Source organism: Muntiacus reevesi, chromosome 12 (assembly GCF_963930625.1).
Source record: "Muntiacus reevesi chromosome 12, mMunRee1.1, whole genome shotgun sequence".
Classification (NCBI taxonomy): domain Eukaryota; kingdom Metazoa; phylum Chordata; class Mammalia; order Artiodactyla; family Cervidae; genus Muntiacus; species Muntiacus reevesi.
This window is the reverse complement of record NC_089260.1, coordinates 19603806-19626800: the sequence shown is the minus strand read 5'-3', so window position 1 is coordinate 19626800 and position 22995 is coordinate 19603806. Positions and strand designations below refer to the sequence as shown.

The following is a 22995-nucleotide window of genomic DNA, read 5'->3' as shown; positions in this document are numbered from 1 at the left end:
CATCCTACCAAGGTTGTTTCCAGAAGAGATGGAACTAGACGTTCGGCACTTGGGTGTCAGGCACAGAGCAGGGCAGAAGTACAATCCACAGTGAAGAGAGGGACTGAGGAACGGTCTACCTATGGAGACAGGAAGCCCTCTCCTTCTCCCGCTGTTTCCCAAAGGCATATATACCTACCATCCCCAAACTTTGAAAAAACTCAACAGCCTTGGAGAAAAGACCTCTACACACTGACAATGAAAAAGCTAGTTGCCCTCGAGCTCACCTTCCTATGAAGCCCGCCGGTAACAAGGCCCGTTCACTCACACAGAGCTTGTCAGGGCCCCACACAAACATACATGGGCAGCCAAGCATCGTCGGGCATCTGAAGAAAACATCACAAGAGACAGAAACTAAAAATAAGCAAGCAGATAAAATGAAATGTGGAGGAAACAGAGATTATCCAGGGAATAGAAGGAAACAAATCACAAAACAAACAAAAGCCTTAATAAGTTAAATGAGAAGCTATTGCTTCCATTAAAGAATCAGAAGGTAAGGAAAATTTTAAAATAAGATAGCTGAAATTAAAAACTTTATAGAAGCACTAGAAGATAAAGCTGAAAGAAGAGACATCCCATAGGAGTACCAGTCCACACGTCCAACTCCTGACTAAAGGACTTAAGGAAATAAACAAAGAAGATGGGAGTGGGGATGACAATCAAATAAAGAAATTAAGAATATTTTTCAGAACAGAAGGATGCCACTTTCCACACTGGAAAGGTTGGCAGCACATTGCAATCCTGCTACTAAAACAAGTCTGGGCTAAAATGTCAGTCAACTAACTCTTTTACATTCTCTCCTCAGGTGATGACTTTGTTCCTAGTTCACTGAAAAGTCAGAAATAACCAGAAGATAATTTCCTTAACCTCTCACAAAAGGTACCAAACCTAACCTACTTTATCCATATTCTCTTTCTTCTACTATTTCAATGGTTGAATAACTTGAACTCATAACCAAGTCTTGCATTTGTACACTGGATCCCTCCCCACTTTCCTAATCAAGGACTTTCCTCTGGTAATGGTCTCCTATTCTTGCAATAATTTCCCCCCTCTGTTACAGTGATTCCATCATACAAACTTACTCTATTATCTCTAACCATAAAAAAAAAAATCTTTCTTTGACTCCACATTCCCACTCCAACTCAGGTATCATTTCATTTTTTTCTTCCTCCTTATTAAAAAAAAAAAAAAAAAAAAACCACCCTGAAAACAGTTATCTTTACCCACTTTCTTCAATTCTTCTCTTCCATTTCCTTTCAAGCCCACTCTCCAATCTGGTTTTGTCTGCATACTTCAGTGAAACTGCTTGTCAGAGTTACCAGTAAGCTTCAAATTGTCAAATCCAGTGGTCAATTCTGAGTCCTCATTCTACTCAACTCTTAACATTTGACACAGTAGATCCTGCCCTCCTCCTGAGATACTTTTTTCAACTGACTTCTAGAATACGAATTTTCCTGAATTCCTACGGATCTCACTCTTCTGATTTCTTCCATTTCTCTTCTGATTTCTTCCATTTCTCTTCTGATTTCTTCCATTTCCCAACTGGAAATATTGAAGCACTCCAGGGCTCACTCCTCAGACCTCTGTCTACTCTCTGTAAACCCAACTCCTCAGGAGAAACAAATCCAGAATCACGGTATTAAACACCAACTCTCCATGAAAGATTCACAATTTCTGGCCTCTATCTCGCCTGTGAATCCTAGACTTGAATGACCATTTGCCTTCTGGACAACTCCAGCTGGCTGTCAACATGCATCTCAAACCTAACACGTCAAGAACATAACTGAAACCCACTGCGCCCTATCCGCCAAACACTGCCTTAGTCTCCTCATCTCGGTGAGCTGGTGCCACCATTCACCAAGTTACTCAGGCCAAGAATCTAAAGATTCATCCTCTACTCCTCTCCTTTCCTCACTCCATAGCCAATCCATCAGCAAATCCATTGGCTCTCCCTCCAAAATATATCTCAAATGTGACCACTCGTTGCTGTTGTTGTTCAATCGCTCGGTTGTGTCCGACTATTTGCAACTCCCATGGACTGCAGCATGCCAGGCCTCCCTGTCCTTCACCATCTCCCAGAGCTTGCTCGAGCTCATGTCCACTGAATCAGTGATGCCATCCAACCATCTCATCCTCTTCTGTCCCCTTCTCCTCCTGCCTTCAAGCTTTCCCAGCATCGGGATCTTTTCCGATGAGTCGGCTCTTTGCATCAGGTGCCCAAAATACTGGCGTTTCAGTTTCAGCATTAGTCCTTCCAAAAAATATTCAGGATTGATTTCCTTTAGGATTGACTGGTTTCATCTCCTTGCAGTCCAAGGGACTCTCAAGAGTCTTCTCCAGCATCACAGTTTGAAGTCATTAATTCTTTGGTGCTCAGCCTTCTTTATGGTCCAACTCTCACATTACTACTGGAAAAACCATAGTTTTGACTATATGGACTCACTGTTATTAAGTTACTACATCTAAGCCAGTATACATTTCATCTAGACTACTGAAATAATCCTAACAGGTCTCACTGGGCTTCTCCAGTGGATCAGTGGTAAAGAACCAACTTCCAAAGGAGGAGTCTCGGAGAGCAGGGTTCGATCACTGCATCATGAAGATCCCGAGAAGTAAGGGAATGGCTACCCACTCCAGTATTCTTGCCTGGGAAATTTGAGGGACAGAGGAGCCTGGCGTGCTAATCCATGGGGTTGCAAAAGAGTTGAGCAACCAAACAACAGGTCTCACTACTTACCACTCTTGCTAATCTTACAGTCAATTTATCTGATTCTTTAAAATCCAAATTTATCCTTGTCCAAAAGATCCCAAGGGAAAAAAGCCTCAAAGTCCTTATTAAGTCCTATAAGGCCTTAAGTTCCCTACCCCTTGGCTATGTCTCCAGTTTCACTTTCTAACTCTCTCGTACTCCACTGCCCCCAAACTGGCTTTCTGCCTCTCAGCATTCTACATATAAGTCTGCTTCGGGATTCTGCATTTGCTTTTCCTTCATCTGGAACACTCTTCCTCCAGGTAGTCACACAGCTTGTGTCTTGGCTCAACTGTTACCTCAGAGAGGCATACCCTGCCCGCCCTTCATAAAAATTATACTGTCTTTCTCTGGTTCATTATTATGTTTTGTATTTCTTTATAGTCCTTATCATTATCAGACATCTCATTATATGACTAGTTTTATAGATTCTCTAGTTTATTTTTGGGCTCCAAAATCACTGCAGATGGTGACTGCAGCCATGAAATTAAAAGACGCTTGCTCCCTGGAAGAAAAGCTATGACCAACTTAGCATATTAAAAAGCAGAGACATCATTTTGCTGACAAAGGTCCGTCTAGTCAAAGCTATGTCTTTTCCAGTAGTCATGTATGGATGTGAGAGTTGGACCATAAAGAAGGCTGAGCGCCAAAGAATTGATGCTTTTGAACTGTGGTGCTGGAGAAGACTCTTGAGAGTTCCTTGGACTGCAAGGAGATGAAACCAGTCAATCCTAAAGGAAATCAGTCCTGAATATTCTTTGGAAGGACTAATGCTAAAACTGAAACTCCAATACTTTGGGCACCTGATGCGAAGAACCGACTCAGTGGAAAAGATCCCAATGCTGGGAAAATTTGAAAGCAGGAGAAGGGGACGACAGAGGATGAGATGGTTGGATGGCATCACTGACTCGATGGACATGAGTCTGAGCAAGCTTCAAGAGTTGGTAACGGACAGGGACGCCTGGTGTACTGCAGTCTATGGCATTGCAGAATTCGACATGACTGAGCAACTGAACTGAACTGAACTGATATATTCTCTAGTTTATTTCTGCCTTCACTGTCAGAATGTAAATTCCACAAAGGGAAGGGATTTCGTCTGATTTTTTATTGCTGTACCCACAGTGCCTAGAACCATTTGTGTGAGTGTAGAGTGATTTATCTATAAATATTTATTGACTAAATGATAACTATCCAGAGCAATGAATGAACAATGACAAGGCATGTCAAAAAATTTCAAACCATCAAGATGAAGAAAAGATCATAAATATTTCCAGCTGGAAAAAAAAAAAAAGCCCACATGCAAAGGAATTAAATTCTCAAGATTTGATAATATCAGATGCTAGAAGACAATGCAGAAATAATTTATAAAATTCTGAAGGAGCATTACTTTCAATCTAGAATTCTACATCCAACCAAACATTTAGGTGACAGTAAAATAATGACCTTTTGGGCCCTGTGAGGAAGCAAATTTTTAACTTTCAAATAAAGCTTTTAAGGAAGCAACTAGAGGATATAGTATTCCTAAAACCAACTGAAGGAGTATATGAATAAATCAGGAAGGAAAGTGACATGGGACTCAGGGACTAGTTGACCCAACTCTGAGAATGGCAAGAGGAAGCCACAGTACAACAACCGAGAATCTAAACCAAGCAGCCAGGGTGTACTGATAAGAAGACAGACAGCTGAAGGGGAAGATCTCCAAGGGGCTGGAAGTGGGGGACTGGAACTGACAGATCATAAGATATTCTGAGCATCTGGGATAAATATCGCTGTATGTCTAACAAATCTGCTGGAACATCTGAAAAAAATTAGCCATAGGTACACAGGAAACAAAGCAAATGGGGAAAGATGCGATTGCTGCATTGGGGGGTGGGGCGGGGGTGGTGGTGGATGTAATCAAAGTATACTACTTGATTCAGCACTGTAACATATTAGGTTGAGAGAAATAAAAGTGGAAGAATAAGATGAATAAATTATCAACTACCATAATGGAGAAAAGACTGAAAGACTGAACAGATACTGCCTGAAGTTGTAAACTGATAAATCAATAAATAACAAACTAAGCATATTAGGTAGAATATGGCCTACGTAGCAGGCGAATACCCAGAAGAGCTCAAAGTACCTGCCACGAGGGAGGAGGACTGGCTGGAGATAGAGAACAGTGGGCAAGGATTTTTGTTTTCCTGTTAAAAGTCCTTAATTCTGAGGGTTTTTTCCCAGTTTTATTCAGGTATAATTGATGTATGATAAACTGAACATGTATAAAGTGCATTCTTTGATAGGTTTTGAAATCATTGCCATAATCAAGGTACCAATTTATCCATCACTACCAGAAGTTTCCTCTTGCCTATTGGTAATCCCTCCCTCCTATCCCCCCTCTCCTCAATACCCCTTCTCCCACCCATAACCTTCCCTGGCAATCACTGATCTGTTTTCTATCACTATAGAGGGGTATTTTTCTAGAATTTTACATAAAGGGAATCATACAGTACATATCCTTTTTTGTCTGGTTTCTTTCACTTAGCATCATTTTGAGATTCATCCCTGGTGTTCTGTGTATCAACGCTTCATTCTTTACAACTACAATCTACCGTACGGGGCTTCCCCGGTGGCTCCCTGATGGTAAGGAATCTGCCCGCAACGCAGGAGAACTGAGCTTGATCCCCGGGTCTGAAAGTTCTCCTGGAAAAGGGAATGGCAACTCATCCCACTATTCTCGTCTGGAAAGTTCCATGGACAGAGGAGCCTGGCGGGCTATAGTTCAAAGGATTGCAAAGAATTGGACATGACTGAGAGACTAACACACACACTCTATTGCATGGCTACATCAAAATTTGCTTGTCCATTCTCCTGTTGATGGACAGTAAGAACTGCCCATGGGACATGTGAGTGTCTGTATCTACTAACAGGAAGGTAAATAAAGAGAGCTCTGCAGGTAAGAGATTAGGTTAAGGCTACAGATTTGTAAGTCATCATTATAAAAATGGTAACTAAAATGATTGAATGAAATTATCCAAAGAGAACATGTAGAGTAAGATGAAAAATCTGAATCAAGGGGGAATGCACTGATCTTATATATTCTTTCTTTCCAAATACCACTGAAATGTGAGAAAATGTTTAAAGATAAAAAAGAAATTTATAGAAAATCTATAGCTACACAAAAAATAGGGAAAGGGTTTCATCAGTGAACTATGAACATTGAACTATGAACACTGAGACATCTCTGAAAAATAAAAAGGGGAATGAAGACTTCTACTTTCCGCACTGTGACCAATTAAACATCTCTGGCCACAAAACACTCAGATTCCAGACAAACTGCAACAGATAAACTTTAAAATACACTGCTGAGCACTGCATTAACCTAATAAAATGGCACAAAATATATAAAATGCAAAGCAACAAATCTACGAGGAGAAGTGGATAATTCCATGATCACTATGAGAAATTTCAATGCATAGTTCTTAGTAAATGAAAGACCAGGCAGACAAAAAATTAGGAAGTAAATATGAGATGTGATTACAACACTGCAATTAACAAGTCTGGTTAAAAGAATGCCCAACTATTAGAGGACAAGAGCTGCGGAGGACTCTGGACAAGTACAGAGTTCATCTTGCCCTGATGGGGCAAGTGACTGAGCCAAGAGAGGACTGCCATGATGATACACTGGAAGTGAAGGTCGCTCAGTCGTGTCCGACCCTTTGCGACCCCATGGACTGTAGAGTTCGTGGAATTCTCCAGGCCAGAATACTGGAGTGGGTAGCCTTTCCCTTCTCCAGGGGATCGTCCCAACCCAGGGATCAAACCCAGGTCTCCCACATTGCAGGCGGATTCTCTACCAGCTGAGCCAAAAGGGAAGCCCAAGAATACTAGAGTGGGTAGCCTATCCCTTCTCCAGGGGATCTTCCTGACCCAGGAATTGAACTGGTGTCTTCTGCAGTGCAGGAGGATTCTTTACCAACTGAACTATGAGGGAGATAAAGGAGATATATTGCATCTCCCTTATTTGAATGATGATGAATTTGAAACTTATTTGAATGATGCTGAAGCCTAAACCACCTAACAGGAGCTTGCTGGAGAGCAAACAGTAGTGTACTTTTTCCATTTTCTCAGTCCAGAGGGGGAGAATGCCCAGCTTCTGTGTGGGTATCCTCCTCTGGGACTGCGGTGGAACAGGGGAGGCATGAGCAACTGGTAGCATTTACCTCTTTGTTTGCTGTCCCAAGAAAGCCTAGTTCCTACAAATTCTGAGTCTCTGGAAATTGAATCTTACGATGGAAAGAATTAAAACACACTGTGTTTAAGTCTTCAAGCCCAACAGCTATAAATAAATTGAGGGTCAGCACTTTAGAACTATTATTGTCCTGGGTGGACAAAATGAAACTAACACATGTACCTTTTGCTATATTAAAACAATTTTCTTATGGGGCAAACAAGGCAAGTCACATCCTCTGTCTGATCCTTCTAGAGTGTCAACATTGGTTAATCCAATAATGTTGTTGTTCATGCAATCCACAAGGATAAACCAGATGTTGACAACTCAAGACACCTTTCGTGGCCAGGCAGATAAATTCAAAAGCATAGGAGTAGCTGGGTGGCAGCTGCTACTCACTTCTAGTGGACTGTTATCAGGGAGTGGGAACACAGAACTCTCAGGTATTTCAAGCTTTCATAAGAAAACAGAATCTGAATTTGTATGAGAAGTCTCCAAATAAAAAGAAAAATTTAATGTGAACATGTAAAATAACATACGGGACAAACAAAGCATGTCTTCAGATCTGATCCAGTGTGGACTACTAATGTTCACGCTCTGTTACAAGCTATTAGCCGTTCAGAATTTTAGACTTGAGAGGGACTTTGTTTTTAAAACGTGTGTATGTATGTGTGCATTCTGCCAAGGAATAGTTTCTTTAAGTAAGAGGTACAAAGAGGCGTAATACATTCAGTAAATAAAAGCACAGCTGCATTGGCTGACCAGGAAGCCCTCCCTCTGAGACATCTCTCACTGTTCCCCTTTCCCTCCAGTAACCTCAGAGCACCTCCAGAGATCACGTCTGCAAAGCACTGACCTAATCCAAACCCTCAGACTACAACTGAGAACATGGAATCCAGTTCTTACTGAAATTGTTCTTGCAATCCCCACAACCAGTCTGAATTAGACTTTAAGGGCCTTAACCCTGAGCTAACGTTACTGATAATAAATGAGAGCTTTGATTTATTCAGCACCTACCATAAACTAGGCACTGTGCTTTTTCATATACCAGGTCTTTTCACAGCAAGTCTGTGAGAGGGACATTCATTTTTTTTTTTGAGAGGGACATTCTTATCTCCACCTCGTAGATGGGGAAACAGAGACTCTAAGAGCACCTTTTATAGAGTCAGTAAGTAGTAAGCGGCAACCAGGATAGGAACCTGGGTCTACACTCCAGATTTGTCCTCTGTAACCCTGATGCTAAGCTGCCACCCAGCTCTCCCTGAAAACTACTCTTCCCCAAAGCACGACGCAGGCAGGAATGCCAATGTGAGTGGAGGCGAAGAAGGATATCAAAAGAGGACTGAGTCGTCTAGCATAAAACAAAACCAATGTTCACAGGACATATTACTCAAAGACAATAAAACCTTAAACTATGTTTATCATATGCTGGATGATACTTGCACCTCCTGAAGCTGGTAATTCTGGAACAGGTAATTTTATAACACATAATAGCACTTTAAATAATGGGTAGTCAGCCTGTTATTGAACTCGTCCCAAATGGTTGAAAAAAACAGGAGGAGCATATTCCCCTCATCTTTTAAATAAAATTCTTGATGGAAATCATCTACGTTCCTCCATAAAATGTCCTGGGTTTCATTCTCAGAAACCAAACCTTGACTGAGATGTAAAGACTGCTAACATTACCCACTGTGACATTTCTTGTGTCCTTAATCTTGTACTCAGAATATCATCATGTTATTTAACTAGCGTTTAGCATGGCAGGATTTTATCTAATTCTTCGCTGAAAATAATGCCAGTGCTGTAGTTCTGGTCACAGCTCTGCCATTAACCACTGGTGTCACCTTTGGCAGGAGACTTTCTGTCTTTGAGTCTCAGAGCATTCATCAGGAAAATGAATGTGACAAACTCCTGGATAGCCTCTAAGGACACTTTGTGTCTCAAAAAGTTTGTGAAGAAGCTGACAAAGACATGAATAGCAGAGGTGGACATATATTTCAAAGCGACCGTTGGTACTACGGTGAATATTTCTCCTAGTCCATTAACTAACTCTGTCTGTACTAGGCTCTAGAGTGAACATTTTCATTTCCATCTGCCCAGCAGTACAATTCTGGGGAATCCCAAAGTAGGTGGGATGCTGCACAAACTTAAGGATGGATGCAACCTGACAACAAAAATACAGACACGAAATCTAAGCTAGGCCATTCTTCCAGGCATTGAGATTCCTGTACAGAAGAACAGTCAGATTACTTGATGCATTTGCAGTGGGATCAATAATATCCATGGGGCCAAAGTAAGTGTCCAGGGACAACAGCTCAGGAAGTACCCGCTGGCGCTGGTGACAGGGTGATCTTATGGCATGATCTTAACTGTGTGTTGTTCCTCTTTGCTTCTCTCTGGTTCTCCAGCCTCTCCAATGATCCAACAAGCCACCCAACATCCATCCATTTTCTGCTTGTTAGTCAGAGTGGGGTTCTATTGTTTGCAACCAAGACCAGCCAGCATGGCAATGATATAAAGAATGAGTTGTAAATGACCTTAGTGAAATGAGAAGAATTCTACAACTAGTTTTCCGGCCTAACTGGGGCCAAAAGCAAGTGAACATTCTGTCAGTGTTTAAAGATGGAAATCTGGAAGCCCATGACATATAGCAGAAAAGCAATTAATCACATTATCTTATAATCACTCGGATTCAAAGAATTTCTTAGAATGATGTGCCCAGTGGAGACAAGGCTGAGTGGCTGCTACCAGAGAAACCGAGAAAGCAATAAAGAGCATCATGTATTCAAGGTCCGTGGGCTGAAGTGAGTGCTTCTGAGGGCACTGCTCGGCTTAGGAAGAAAGTGACCAACTGGCACCTGTGAATTCTCGGTTCAAGGTGTGGAGCACAACACATGGATTAAAGGCCACCCCAGACTGGTAGGTGCCACCTTTAGCAAGCAAGAAAACACACACACGAGGCCTGTCCTGGGTAGCTACAAGATGATGAGACCTCCGCACCTGCCCGCCAGAATCTTAAAGGTTTATACAGAGGCCTTAACTGGGATCAGTCACACAGACCATCTCCTGGCCTCAGTACTGCTTTACTATCTCAAGGCTGAAGTTGAAAACCAAAGGTACGGACTGATCCTGCAGGTTGTCAGATTACATCAGTTAAATCTGCTGCCCTATTGTATAAGAGATCTATCATGATAAGGAGGGATACTGTGATGAGTGGGACCTCAAGATGTGACGTGGGGGTACATGACAAGGTTCAGAGTATCCATGCAGGATTCTGAACCCACAGCCCTCAAGGCAGACCCTCATCCCTTATCTGCTGGGGCACTCCTCTGAAAGATATACTTTGTAACAAGACAATAAATAGCCTCATATCCCATTCCCACCATTCTTCAAGGTCGTAGTGTTCTACCCCCCTGCTCTGGAAAGGTCAAGTTATGTTCACTGGCTTTCCCTGCCCTAGAAGCTGCCCAAGACTCATAGTCTGCCCAAGTACCATACTGGCTTCCTGGATAAGCATTTTTATGGTTGAAGTAGCCAAATGAAAAATATTAGAGATCTCCCTCTCTCATGGCAGGAAATCAAAAGCAATACTGCAGATGGGGCTTTCGGAGATAAGTAATACCCATATTCATGGGTAGCAATTCTTGGCATTTGTTCATTTTAACTGGATATGTTATTAATATATTGCCTTGAGCAACCTTAATCAAATGTCTAAGGTAGTTTTCCAGATGTGGTCTCTTTAATGCAACAAATCAGTACACCCTTGGCAACACATATGCAGCTTGAATCTGGCCAATGCTTTTTCCTCCAAAAGGAATTTCCTTTCACCTAGTAAGGAGAGCAACACATCTTCACCAACTTGCCTCAAAGCATTCTCAAAGAGTGGTCCCTGAAGCAGCAGCAGCAGCCCCTGAAACCTGTTAGAAAGGCAAGTTCTCCATCCCACATCAGACCTACTGATTCGGGAGGTGGGGTCAGTGATCTGTGTTTTAATAAGCCCTACAGATGATTCTGATGCACACTAGAGGGTGAGGAACACCGCCTTAGAGTAACATCAACTCTTCAGCTCTGTGCCTTAATTTCATTTGACCAGAGACTACAGACTCTAAGCTCTATTTTAGAGCTTATTTCATTTGACCAGAGACTAGAGATTCTAAGCTCTATATTACTGTTTCATAAGTCATCACACTAGCCCATCACACTAGACTAGAGACTAGAGACTCTAAGCTCTATTTTAGAGCTAATTTCATTTGACCAGAGACTAGAGACTCTAAGCTCTATATTACTGTTTCATAAGTCATCACACTAGCTCATCTTATTTATGACAGAAAGCTGGTGAGGCCATAGATACATTCCAATGAGGATATTCAGTTCAGTTCAGTTCAGTCACTCAGTCGTGTCCGACTCTTTGAGACCCCATGAATCACAGCAGGCCAGGCCTCCCTGTCCATCACCAACTCCTGGAGTCTACCCAAACTCATGTCCATTGAGTCGGTGATGCCATCCAGTCATCTCATCCTCTGTATTAACCCTACATAAATAAAAGGGGCCTTTCACCTTGATTCTACTAATGGTTCCTGGCAGACAATGGACACATCTATGCAACACCTGGAGAGATAATCAGCCCAAGACCTCTCATGAACTGGGTGCTATCTGGTCACCTACTTATGACATCAGGTGTAGCCAAAAGCATTCCCTCTTCAAGTGGCCGGAGCAGAACTTAAGAGACAAGGGAAAGCTACTGCTCATATCCTCAGAATGCCTACTTCCGCCATATTACACCTTTTCCTTAAAACACCCTGGCTAGCTCCCCATGCTATAATGACATGATAATGGAAAGAACCACAGCACGGGCCTTGGCTTGCTGTTGCTGTAAGATCCTGAAGAGAAACTCTGGGTTAGAAGGCTAATAAAGTGAAAAGTGAAGTAGCTCAGTTGTGTCCAACTCTGCAACCCCGTGGACTGTAGCCCACCAGGCTCCTCCCTCCTTGGGATTCTCCAGGCAAGAATACTGGAGTGGGTTGCCATTTCCTTCTCCAGGGGAATCTTCCCGACCCAGGGATTGAACCCAGGTCTCCTGCATTGTAGGCAGACACTTTAACCTTTGAGCCACCAGGGAAGCCCCAGAAGGCTAGTAGAGAGGAATCTAAAGAGAAAAAATATTTTTATTTTAAAAAATATATAAAATATACAGAGCTAAGCCTCTGCAGAGTGGTCTTTGGTAGTGTCTTATCTATACCTTGCTTCCCTTTGTACTAAAACTGCAGATTATATAAACATTTGTCACTTTTCTGAAGCCCCTGGTACGTGGAAGAAGCCACTTTACTAGTGACCAAGGCCAAGTGACTGTCAAGCATCTGATTCTGAGTTCAGGATTTGTGCTTCCTACTTCTGGTAACATACACAGTAACTCGAGAAGTGGTAAGAGCTTTATTTCCTACCTTAATATGTCACCAAAAAGAAATCCAATTTCCAGTGATAGTAATGAAAACAGAGAAAGTGAAGAAGTTTAAAAAACGATTGAAACAAAAGTTGTTCGCTGTAGCTAGGAAACAGACTCACTAAAGAGCCAAAGGGGTCCTCAACTGTTTATACTTCACAGAATAAATATTTTCAAAGCGGTTACAAGAGTCTTGAGTAAATTCTTTGAGAATGTTAATTGACTAGGATATAATCAAGTGGTACAAACTTTGCCACTTATTATCATGAATGTCACTAACCTCAGGCAAGTCAACTTCTTTTTAAAAAATGCAAAGCAGGGCCTGGGATATAAGAAAAAGAATAATAAGCAGAAATTTGCATTATTTTCACAACAGAAAACTGATTACTTTTAAAGTACTTCTTAGCTCAGTGGTAAAGAATCCACAGGAGACAAGGTTTTGATCCCTGGGTCGGGAAAATCCCCTGGAGTAGGAAATGGCAACCTCCTCCAGTATTCTTGCCTAGAGAATCCCATGGACAGAGGAGCCTGGCGGGCTACAGTTCATGGGGTTGTAAAGAGTTGGACACGACTGAGTACAGCATAACCACAACAACAAAGCAGTGAGCACTATAAATTTTAAACTATTTCTCCAAATGAGCTTTCCTTTGGAAATTAGACAAATATACATTAAGTTCTTGGCACTGCAAAATAATCTATCCACTGAAGGGTCAATTTTTAAATTTAAAATTTGTTACTTAAGGGGACTTAAGTAACAAATTTAAGCAAAATTAAGCAATAAATTAAGTAAAATTTGTTACTTAATTTGTTACTTAAGTCCCCCCTCCTTAGAGGAACTTCCTTGGTGGTCCAGTAGCTAACACTTGGTGGTCCCAATGCAGAAGGTCCAAGTGTGATCCCTGGTCAGGGAACTAGATCCCACATGCCACAGCTAAGATCTGACACAGCCAAACAAATAAATAAAAAGAAATATTAAAAAGAAATAAACTTCTAACTTAGAGAGTATGGCGAAGATGGTGGAGCAGGAAGACTGTGAGCTCACCTCCTCCCACAGGCACACCAAAATTCCAGCTATGTACACAGCACCTACTGATGGACATGACCTGAAGACTAGCAGAAAAGATCTTCTACAACTAAAGACATAAAGAAGGAACCACAATGAGACAGGTAGGGGAGGTAGTGATACAGAACAGTCAAGATCAACTCCCCAGGGTAGGCAATCCACAAACGGAAGGATAATCACAACTGCAGAGGTTTTTGCCAAGGAGTGAGGGTCCCAGCCCTACATCAGCTCCCCAAGCTGGGGGTCTCACACTGGGAAGATGAGACCCAGTATGCCTAGCCTTAAAGGCCAGCAGCCCTGCACACAGGAGAGCTGGAGAGATGCAAGAAAAGAGACATTCCAAAAAAACAAAAAAAGAAAGAAAGACATTCCACACTCAAAGGGCACAGACAAAACTTCACACGCTCCAAGTGCCAGTGCAGGGGCAGTAATGTGACCAGGTAAGACCACCTTTCTGATCTTAGAGAGCCTCCCAGAGAGGCAGAAGGCAAGGGACTCCTCCTGGGGAAACAGACACTGGCGGCACCCATCTGGGGAAGCTCGTTCTACCAGGAGGACAATGGTGCTGGCAAGTGCCATTTTTGAGTCTTCCCTCTAGCCTATTAGTGGTGGGGGGTCCACTACCACTGGTGGCCACCAAACAACTGAGGGATGTGGCAGCCAGTAGGGCCAGGGGCCAGACCCACTGACCAGGGTACCCACAGTAGTCAGCCCTGTCACATCAGGAGGGCCCACACAGGGGACACCTTTAGAGCATTTGGCCCTGGTGACCAGACAGGAGTGTTCTGTCAGGCCCCATGGGATGTCTCTTACATAAGACCAGTTCTCCAAGACTGGGAAAGATAACTGACCTACTTAATACATAGAAATAAGCACAAGGAATTTGGCAAAATGAAGATACAGAGGAATATGATCCAAAAGAAGAAACAAGACAAAACCTCATAAAAACTAAGTACAGAGGAAATACTCGACCTACCAGATAAAGAGTTCAAGATAATGACCACAAGATGCGCAAATAAATTCAGAAAAATGGATAAATACAGTGAGAAATTTAACAGAGCTTAAAATTATAAAGAAGAATTAAATAGAACTGAAGAATACAATAACTGAAAGAAAAAATACACTGCAAGGAATAAACAGTAGATTAGATAATACAGAGGACCAGATCAGTGAATTGGAATACAGAGTAGTAAAAATCTCCCAAGCTGAACTGAAAAAAGGAAAAAGAATTTTTAAAAATGAGGCCAGTTTAAGAGACCTCTGGGACAGCATCAAGCATACTAACATTTGCATTATAAGGGTCCCACAAGGAGGAGAGAGACAGAGAAAGGGGCAGAGACTTTACTGGAAGAAAATTTATAACTTGAAAGACTATAATTCACATTCAGGTACACCTTGAACAAACATCAATGGATGGATACATAACACATATACAAACTAGAGTAATAAAAATTTAATGTCTACATGCTGCATTCTCAAGGAAAGGTGATAATCACAACACAACAGTCTTCCCATGGTCTAAAAGAACCACATCCCTTCGTGGCAGGCTCTCCTGAAATCAAAGCTAATATCCTAGACTTTACAATGTCAAGGAATGGCCCTAGGATCCTTGTGCCTATCAAAAAGACTCCTAGGAGAAATATTGTCCCCTGTTTCCACACAGGTCTAACCTTGATTCTGTAGACTCAGAAGTGGTCAAGGTGCTCTCTCTTTTAATGCAGAACAATGTCAGGAAGGAAGGTAAGTTTATATCTTCATTTAAAATACAACAGTGGCCATTATACACACAACTGATCTGGAATACTTTTCAGTATCTATTTCACTTTAAATGACTCAATACATGACTTTCAGAATAGTTACACTTATTTTCAGAAAGTCTTCCCTAACAAAATACAGAGGTTAGTCATATTAAACATTTCCTTTCGCATGGGATAGAAGTGGAGTCCACTAGACTTATCAAAAAGCAGATGAATGTGTTTAAAAACCAATGCCCAACAGAAGCTGACTTTTTCTTAAAAGTTTGTTTATACAGTTTTTCTCCATCCCCTTATTTTTAATTGAATAGAGACATTTTAATAGTGCAATTAACAGGTGAAAGAAAAGGGTTTTTTTGGCTCATTTCCCTACAGACCGTTCAAAAGTGGAACAACCACATGCTGTTCCAAACACAATACTTGACTTAGCTTTTGCCTAGGCGTTAATGTAGGCAATTCAAAAAGAAAAATACAATATTCCGGTTTCCATTTTCCCTAGATCAGTCTCAGCTCTTTTTGGATGAAATCAGTCTCTCAGGGGACATCAACCTCACAATTTGAGAAACAATACTCTAGATATAAAAAAGGAGCAACACAATGGAAAACCAGCAACCATTTGTTTTCACACTTGGAGAGTTACACTGTACAACATCCTTTTCATTACAAAGCCAAGTAACTACTCAGAATTGTAAATTAACTCTTTGTAATACAAATTAATTCAGCCTCAGATAATAAAATAAGGGAAAAAAAAATCAAAGTCCTTCATTTCAGGTAATCTCTGAAACAAAACTAAAGGACCAGGATATCTTGGTCAGATCCTTTGGTTTGCGATAAATTTGACTTTAAAAAATTTATCTGGAAAGTAAATAACATATAACACATATAGCAACTCATTAATAAGAATGCACAAAAATGACTATTTATTACATACTGTATGTATGTAACCCTTAAGAAGATTTTCAAGTACTTTAAACCAGGGTTCAGCAAACTATAACCTGTGGGCCAAAAATGATGCACTGTATTGAAACACATCCATACTCATTTGTTATTTGCTACAACTGAAGAGTTGAATAGCTGTGCTAGAGACCAAATGTTTCGCAAAGCCAAACATTATTTAAAGCTAAACTATTTAGCCCTTTACAGAAAAAGTTTGCATTCCCTGTTCTAAACCAGTGGGTCTCAAAATTTAATGCTCCTAAGAAACACCTGAACAGCTTGTTATCAATTTCCTGGGCTCTACTTTCACAGATCATGGTTCAGTAGGTTGGAATGGGGTCCATGAACTTTCACTTTTAACAAGCTCACAAGCCGCTGGTCTATGAACTAAACTTTGACAAACCACTTTTCCCTAAACCATCTCATATAATCACAGATCAGCAATGACCACAAATTCTATAAAACAGGATAGTCATCACATATAATGAAAACTAAGGCATAAAAGAGGAAGGAAATAGATCTCCTGACTTATATGAAATTCACGATAGCTAAGAAGGCACAACTGGTTGCCACAGTCAACAGATAATTCTTCACTCCCTCATCCTAGCATTAGTAATAGTGACAGTGCTGGTCGGTCAGTCACGTCTGACTCTTTGCGACCCCATAACTGTAGCTTGCCAGGCTCCTCTGTCCATGGAATTCTCAAGGCAAGAATACTGTAGTGGGTTGCCATTCCCTTCTCTAGGGGATCTTTCTGACCCAGGGATTGAACCAGGGTCTCCTACATTGCAGGCAGAGTCTACCGTCTGAGCCACCAGGGAAGCCCCTAACATTACACCAGGGAGCATCCTAACATTAATTCACAGTGAACTCTGGAAATTCAACAGGGACAGCAGGAACACAAAGCAATTGGGTTGGAGGTGTAAAACCCCATCAGTTCTTCAGAGAAGTTATAAAACACTTTTTAAAAATAAAAGCCCCTTTATATTCAGTTATAATTTAATACTTGACTGGACTATAACTACTCAAAGACAATATTTGAAAAGAAATCTGACACATATGGTTTATAATACAAAGGTGCAATCAAAAGATTAATTCTTACACATCATATAAATAAATATAAATTTTAAATTAAAGAGTTAGTTAAAAATCTAATCCTTTAAATTAAAAACAAATACATGTCAAGCTAGTATGTGAATGAACACAGATGATACAACTGATGTTATTTTATTAGAACTAGCTCAGGTAGATCAAAGGTGGATGATATGTAAACCATGAAAGATATTAGTGCCTTTCACTTAGACTCTGCAAAAGATACAGAGGAAGGGAAAGATTTGGAGGGAAAATTCTCTTTGCTGATTTATTAGAATAGGAAACATCTCCTTTTCCTTTAGTCAGCCTTTGTTGAACATCTACCAGGCTCAGAGGCATTGTAGTAGGCATCAGAAAAGAATAAACATCCCTCCTCTCAATGAGCTCACAAACTCATGAGAGAGCTATGTAAGTCAGCGTCCTGTGGCATGGTAACCACAGGACACTTGCAGATATTATGTACTATCAGAGTGTACAGTGAGCTGATTAAATATGCTCGGGAGGAAAGTGAAAGGAAGGCTTCCCTAGACATAGAGTTACTTTAATTGAGACCTGAAAAGACTGAGCCGATGAAGAAGGGTAGGTATTGAGGCAGTGGATACAATATATGCAAAGGTATGGAAGTGAGAAGGAATAATATGAATCTGAGTTCTACAAACAGGTCAGTTTGGCTGAAGCAGAGTGTATAATGTGGAAAGCAGCGAGATAGGCAGCTGGACAGGAAGGCAGGGTCATATACAAAGAACGCTAGGTGTCATGCTGGTCAGGTCTGTATTTTTCCGGCTTTAGGGAAATAAAGAATTTTAACCCCAGAGAGGACTGCAGATATTTGCATATCAATAAAATCACTTTGGCACCACCAGAGGGGACATACTGCAGCCAAAAGATTTTATTTTCAATCTAAAAATTCTGACAAGACTTTGGATCCAAGGCACGGATGAGAAAGAGAAAGGTAAAACTGATTAGAGGTTAAAAAAAATCTCCCAGCTTAATTTTTATTGACGTTTATAAAGAAGCAGCAGAGACTGAAATTAACACATGACATTCTAATCTGAGGAAGTATTTTGTTGTTGTTGTTATCTAAGAAAGGCAAGGGTAAAAGAAAAAATACATAAAATAGTTAAAAGATGACACTATGGTCCATGGTGACAGAGAAGACTGCATCAGACCATAGTGCTCAAATCACAACTTCTAGCTTCATAGTGCTCAAATCACAAGCAAATTACAACTTCTTGGGGCTTCAGTTTTTCACCTATATAAAGACAGGTTCAAAGCTTCCTAACCTGGCCTATAAACAGAAGTATATTTCAATACAATTGGTTTCCTTTGTAATCCTACTCATTTCATTTAAAATTCTGAGAATGCATCAATGGCACAAAAGAGGATAAGAAACTCTGCATGATATTTAAGTCATTTGTGTGCATGCTAAGTTGCTTCAGTTGTGTCCAACTCTTTGTGACCCTATGGTGGCTACATAGCCCGCTAGGCTCCTCCGTCTATGGGGATTCTCCAGGCAAGAATACTGGAGTGGTTGCCATTCCCTCCTCCAGGGAAGCTAGAGCTGAATACTTTGGCTCCAACACTTTGGCCACCTGATGTAAAGAGCTGACTCACTGGAAAAGACCCTGATGTTGGAAATATTGAAGGCGGGAGAAGTGGATGACAGAGGATGAGGTGATTGGATAGCATCACTGACTCAATGGACAAGAGTTTGAGCAAGCTCCAGGAGATAGCAGAGTACAGGGAAGTCTGGTATGCTGCAGTCTATGGGGTTGCAGAGTCGGACAGGACTTAGCGACTGAATAAGAACAACAAAGGCTGACTTAAGTTGATATTATTCTGCCTTTCCATTTCCCTTTCTTCTTTTGTAGACTTAGGTTAATGCTGATATTAAATGACTGCTTGATATCTTTCTTTTATATCCTTACAGCAACTGAAAAGTGACTTATGGAATAAAACTCAATAGTAAGAGGTAGGAGAAAGTTTAGTGCATGAGAAAGATTATATAATGAAGAAATTAGTAGTGTCAGCAGTCAAGTAAAGGAGGACATTTCTTGGGTATGTCCAGACACAAAACTACCTGGGAAAGAAGCTAGGTAAATAAAAAAATAACTCTTTCAGGGGTCAGAAACAATTGGCTTTAAAAAGACATGCATAAAACAAAAACTCATTCTTATCATCTTAAAACTTCAGTATCTAATAGCAGGGAGGCATCTCTGTATATATTCATAATGGTACTTCTCTATGATAAAGAACTCTAAAGAATCTGAATTTTAAGGTCAATATCAGCATTCTAACTTCAAATGTATATAGCTATTACACAAAAAGGAAACCAGATTAAAAAAAATTTTTAAGAAAGCTATAAGAAATGTTATAAAACACAGAGAAAATGCGAATGAATGTTATAATTATTTCTTGAAGTTACTCACACTACATGATTTAATCAGATTAAACGATCAAAATGGTTCTGATTAGCCAATGGAAATCTCACCACATCATCTGTTCAGTGCTCAAAGTGACAACTTCACACTGGTTTGGAAATCTACTGAAAGATTATGGTAATACATTGATAATTTGCCATATCTTTTAAAAGTACTTCTACTCAGTAATTAAAAGCCCTCCTATTTCAGACAAGAGTCTACAATGAGGTACCGGGACAACTATTCAATTAAACAACAGGGGGAAGACTGCAAAATCAAGGCTAGTCAGTTTTTAAAGCTGTGTCTATATTAAAATTGCCGGGGTTTCAACTCTTAGAAACACTCTGAGGGAAATAAGCCTTAACCTTTCTCAGCCTTTCTGGAGAAAATCTACAAAAACATGTGTCTTCTTTCCTTCACAAAATTTATCATCCTAACAGATCTGTAGGAGAGGACAGGTTCCTGTCTCTACAGGTAACTCTTCCCACACCTCCCAAGCCATCTGCATATCTCTAAACCTGAGGCAGGCAACTGAGGCACCTGCGGCAATTTTTACTGTCACTCTGCTCCTCCCCTGAAGTGTGATTTCTTTTAAGGTCGGAAAGATCTCCTGGAGAAGGAAATGGCAAGCCATCCAGTACTCTTGCCTAGGAAATTCCATGGATGGAGGAGCCTGGTGGGCTACAGTCCATGGGGTCGCAAAGAGTCGGACACGACTGAGGGACTTCACTTTCTTTCTTTCTTTTTACAAAGACTACTTAGGCACTCTACTTTAAAAAGTCACTTCTTAGCAAAACACTATCTACAGCCCCCAAATCCCCAAAATCTTCTAGTCACTGATTTGCTTCAGACAAACAGGCCCACGTGAACATAACAGCTACTCATGAAAATATATGTAGTCCAAGCACTTTAGTCCAGGCAACAGAAGACTATATGTTCAATGAATTAATAAAAATTCAGAATTCACATTTTTTACCATGAGGAACTACCAAATTGACTCAGGAGAGCAAAATATCTGCCAGGTGCACGATATTTCAAAATCATTCATAACTACAATTCATAGAGAATGAACCCTATCTTATGCAAATTCGCTAAACAAAGCCACAAATGTACACAAATATTAGTCAGTAGGGAGGTTTAATTTTCAAAGACATTTATTCAAAGTAGGACTTATTTACAACTTGAAGAAATCCCTTACTGTTATCTTTTTTTTTTTAAAGGGTTGCATTTATAGCTTACTCCAGAAGAGAGCATAAACTACTCTTCCATAAAGATATGAAGAACGACTTACCTCCATTTCCACAGCAGCAGTACTCTGGTCATAATGACCCATCAAATTAGGGAAGAACGTCATGTTGTAGGACATTTTCGTACATCTGGGGACAGTAATTGGTTCACAGGTGAAAAGACTGTGCCCTCTCACCAGGGGTAGAAAAATACATGTCCACAAAAATATAAATGTTTCCATTCTCTTCAAATTCCTAACTTTACCACATGGCTTGGATTAATCACTCTTCATTCTCAGATTTCCATCCAAAGATAAAATGCTCAAATTCCTCATTTGATTATTTTACCATTTTGAAGGAAGCTCTTTTTCCTGAAAATGAGTTCTGGGTCAAGTACTGTAAAAACAATCAAAAGGGTGTATCAGCAACATTTGTTATCGACTCAAACGCACACGTCAGAGTGCAGAGTTTCATGCTAGGTAATTAACACCGGGAAAACGACGGAAAATTTTGTCCCATCAATTTCTGTTCCACCTGCCCTGGCGCAGAAGCTATGACTTGCGGAGGAAATCTCGTCTCTAGGGACGGGATGGCTGGAGGTTCGTGCCGTACGCAACACAGGGTAAAAGAGGGGCGCTGGACGAGTGAGGTGGAGAAAATGGTGGGGTTGGGAACAAGTTAACGAGGATTAACAGAACTGTAAAATCTAAAAGGCCCCGTCGGGTGTCTTATTACGCACAAGGAAACTGAGTTCCAGGGAAATTCCTTAAGATCTCACGAGTTCTTAAATTCTTTAAAGACTCTAAAGGATCAACTTCTGTGGCACTCTTCTGGAGACGAACTTTTTTGTCTTTAAAAAGGCCAACCAGAGAGAGGATTCCTACTGCGGAGGAGCGAAACGAGTGTTCAAAAGGCTGGGGGACGGGGGCGAGGAGCGATCTTACTGAAAAGAAAAAGGAGCAAAGCTGTCCGCACTGAGCCACAAATCGTCACACCCGTCACCCCATCCCCCCAACACACACACACACACACACACACACACACACACACACACACGTACGTCCCGGTTTCCAGCGCCGGGCAGGGCAACTCACCCCCTCACCCCATCCCCCCAAAACACACACACAGCCACGAATCGTCGCACCCCCGCACCTCATCCCCCCAACACACACACACACACACACACACAGAGCGCAGGGCAACGCGCCCCACCCCCGGGCACCTGCCCCAGAGCAACTCACCCCCTCACCCCATCCCCCCAAAACACACACACAGCCACGAATCGTCGCACCCCCGCACCCCATCCCCCCAACACACACACACACACACCCGGGCACCTGCCCCAGGCCCAGCGCCCTGCTCCGCGTCCCTGGCCCCGTGGGGACCAGCATCGCAGCGCCCCAGCCTCCTGGGAGCCTCGGGCCAGCGCGGACCGTCCGGCCGCAGCCTTTCGCCCACCTGCGGCTCGGCGCGCGCGCCCCCAGCCCACCCCGCACCCCTCGAGGCCCGCCCCGCTCGCCCCGGCGCCGCCCGCCCGCCCGCGGCCACTCGCCCAGTTGGCGCCCGAGGAACCTCACCTGGGGCGGCGGTCGAAGGCACCCGTTCCTCCCCGTCCCCGTCCAGCCCACCGTCCCCCCGCGGCCAGCGACGGCTCCAGGGAGCGTCCGGGACTCCGGCAACCGCGGGAGCCGGGAGTCGCACGGCCGGGCGAGAGCTGAGCAATCCCGCGAGACCGCGCCGCCAGGTCGGACGGGCAGGTCCCGGCTCGCGGCGGCGGCGGCGGCGGCAGGCCTGGCTCTGCTCCCGGGCCCCACCCGCGCCGCGCCGTCCGGGCCTGGCTCCGGGCTCCGGGCTCCGGGCTCGCCCCACCCGGCAGGGACGCACGGTGTCGCGGGGGCGAGGTCCGGCTGCGGGGCCGGGGAGCCCCCTCCACCTCGCCGTCTCCTCTGTGCCCTCCGCAGGGGTTCAGCCTAGACGGGTTTTTTTTTGAAGTTCTTCTTGATTCCCAGATAAAACTACTTTTAGAAAAACCCAAGTTATTTCGAATTTCAGGAGCCAAGAGTTCT

General features: G+C 42.2%; 1 protein-coding gene across 1 annotated transcript in view; it reads right to left on the bottom strand.

Moving 5' to 3' along the window:
- Positions 1–22666, bottom strand: part of FZD6 (frizzled class receptor 6) — a 35319-nt gene extending 12653 nt beyond the window's left edge. Inside the window, exons 1-2 of the mRNA XM_065903291.1 lie at positions 22507–22666; positions 20995–21325 (exon numbers count right to left, since the gene is read on the bottom strand). Coding sequence (XP_065759363.1) covers positions 20995–21171 — 177 coding nt within the window. The 5' untranslated portion in view covers positions 21172–21325; positions 22507–22666. The remainder of the gene's footprint in view (positions 1–20994; positions 21326–22506) is intronic.
- Positions 22667–22995: the final 329 nt, after the last annotated feature.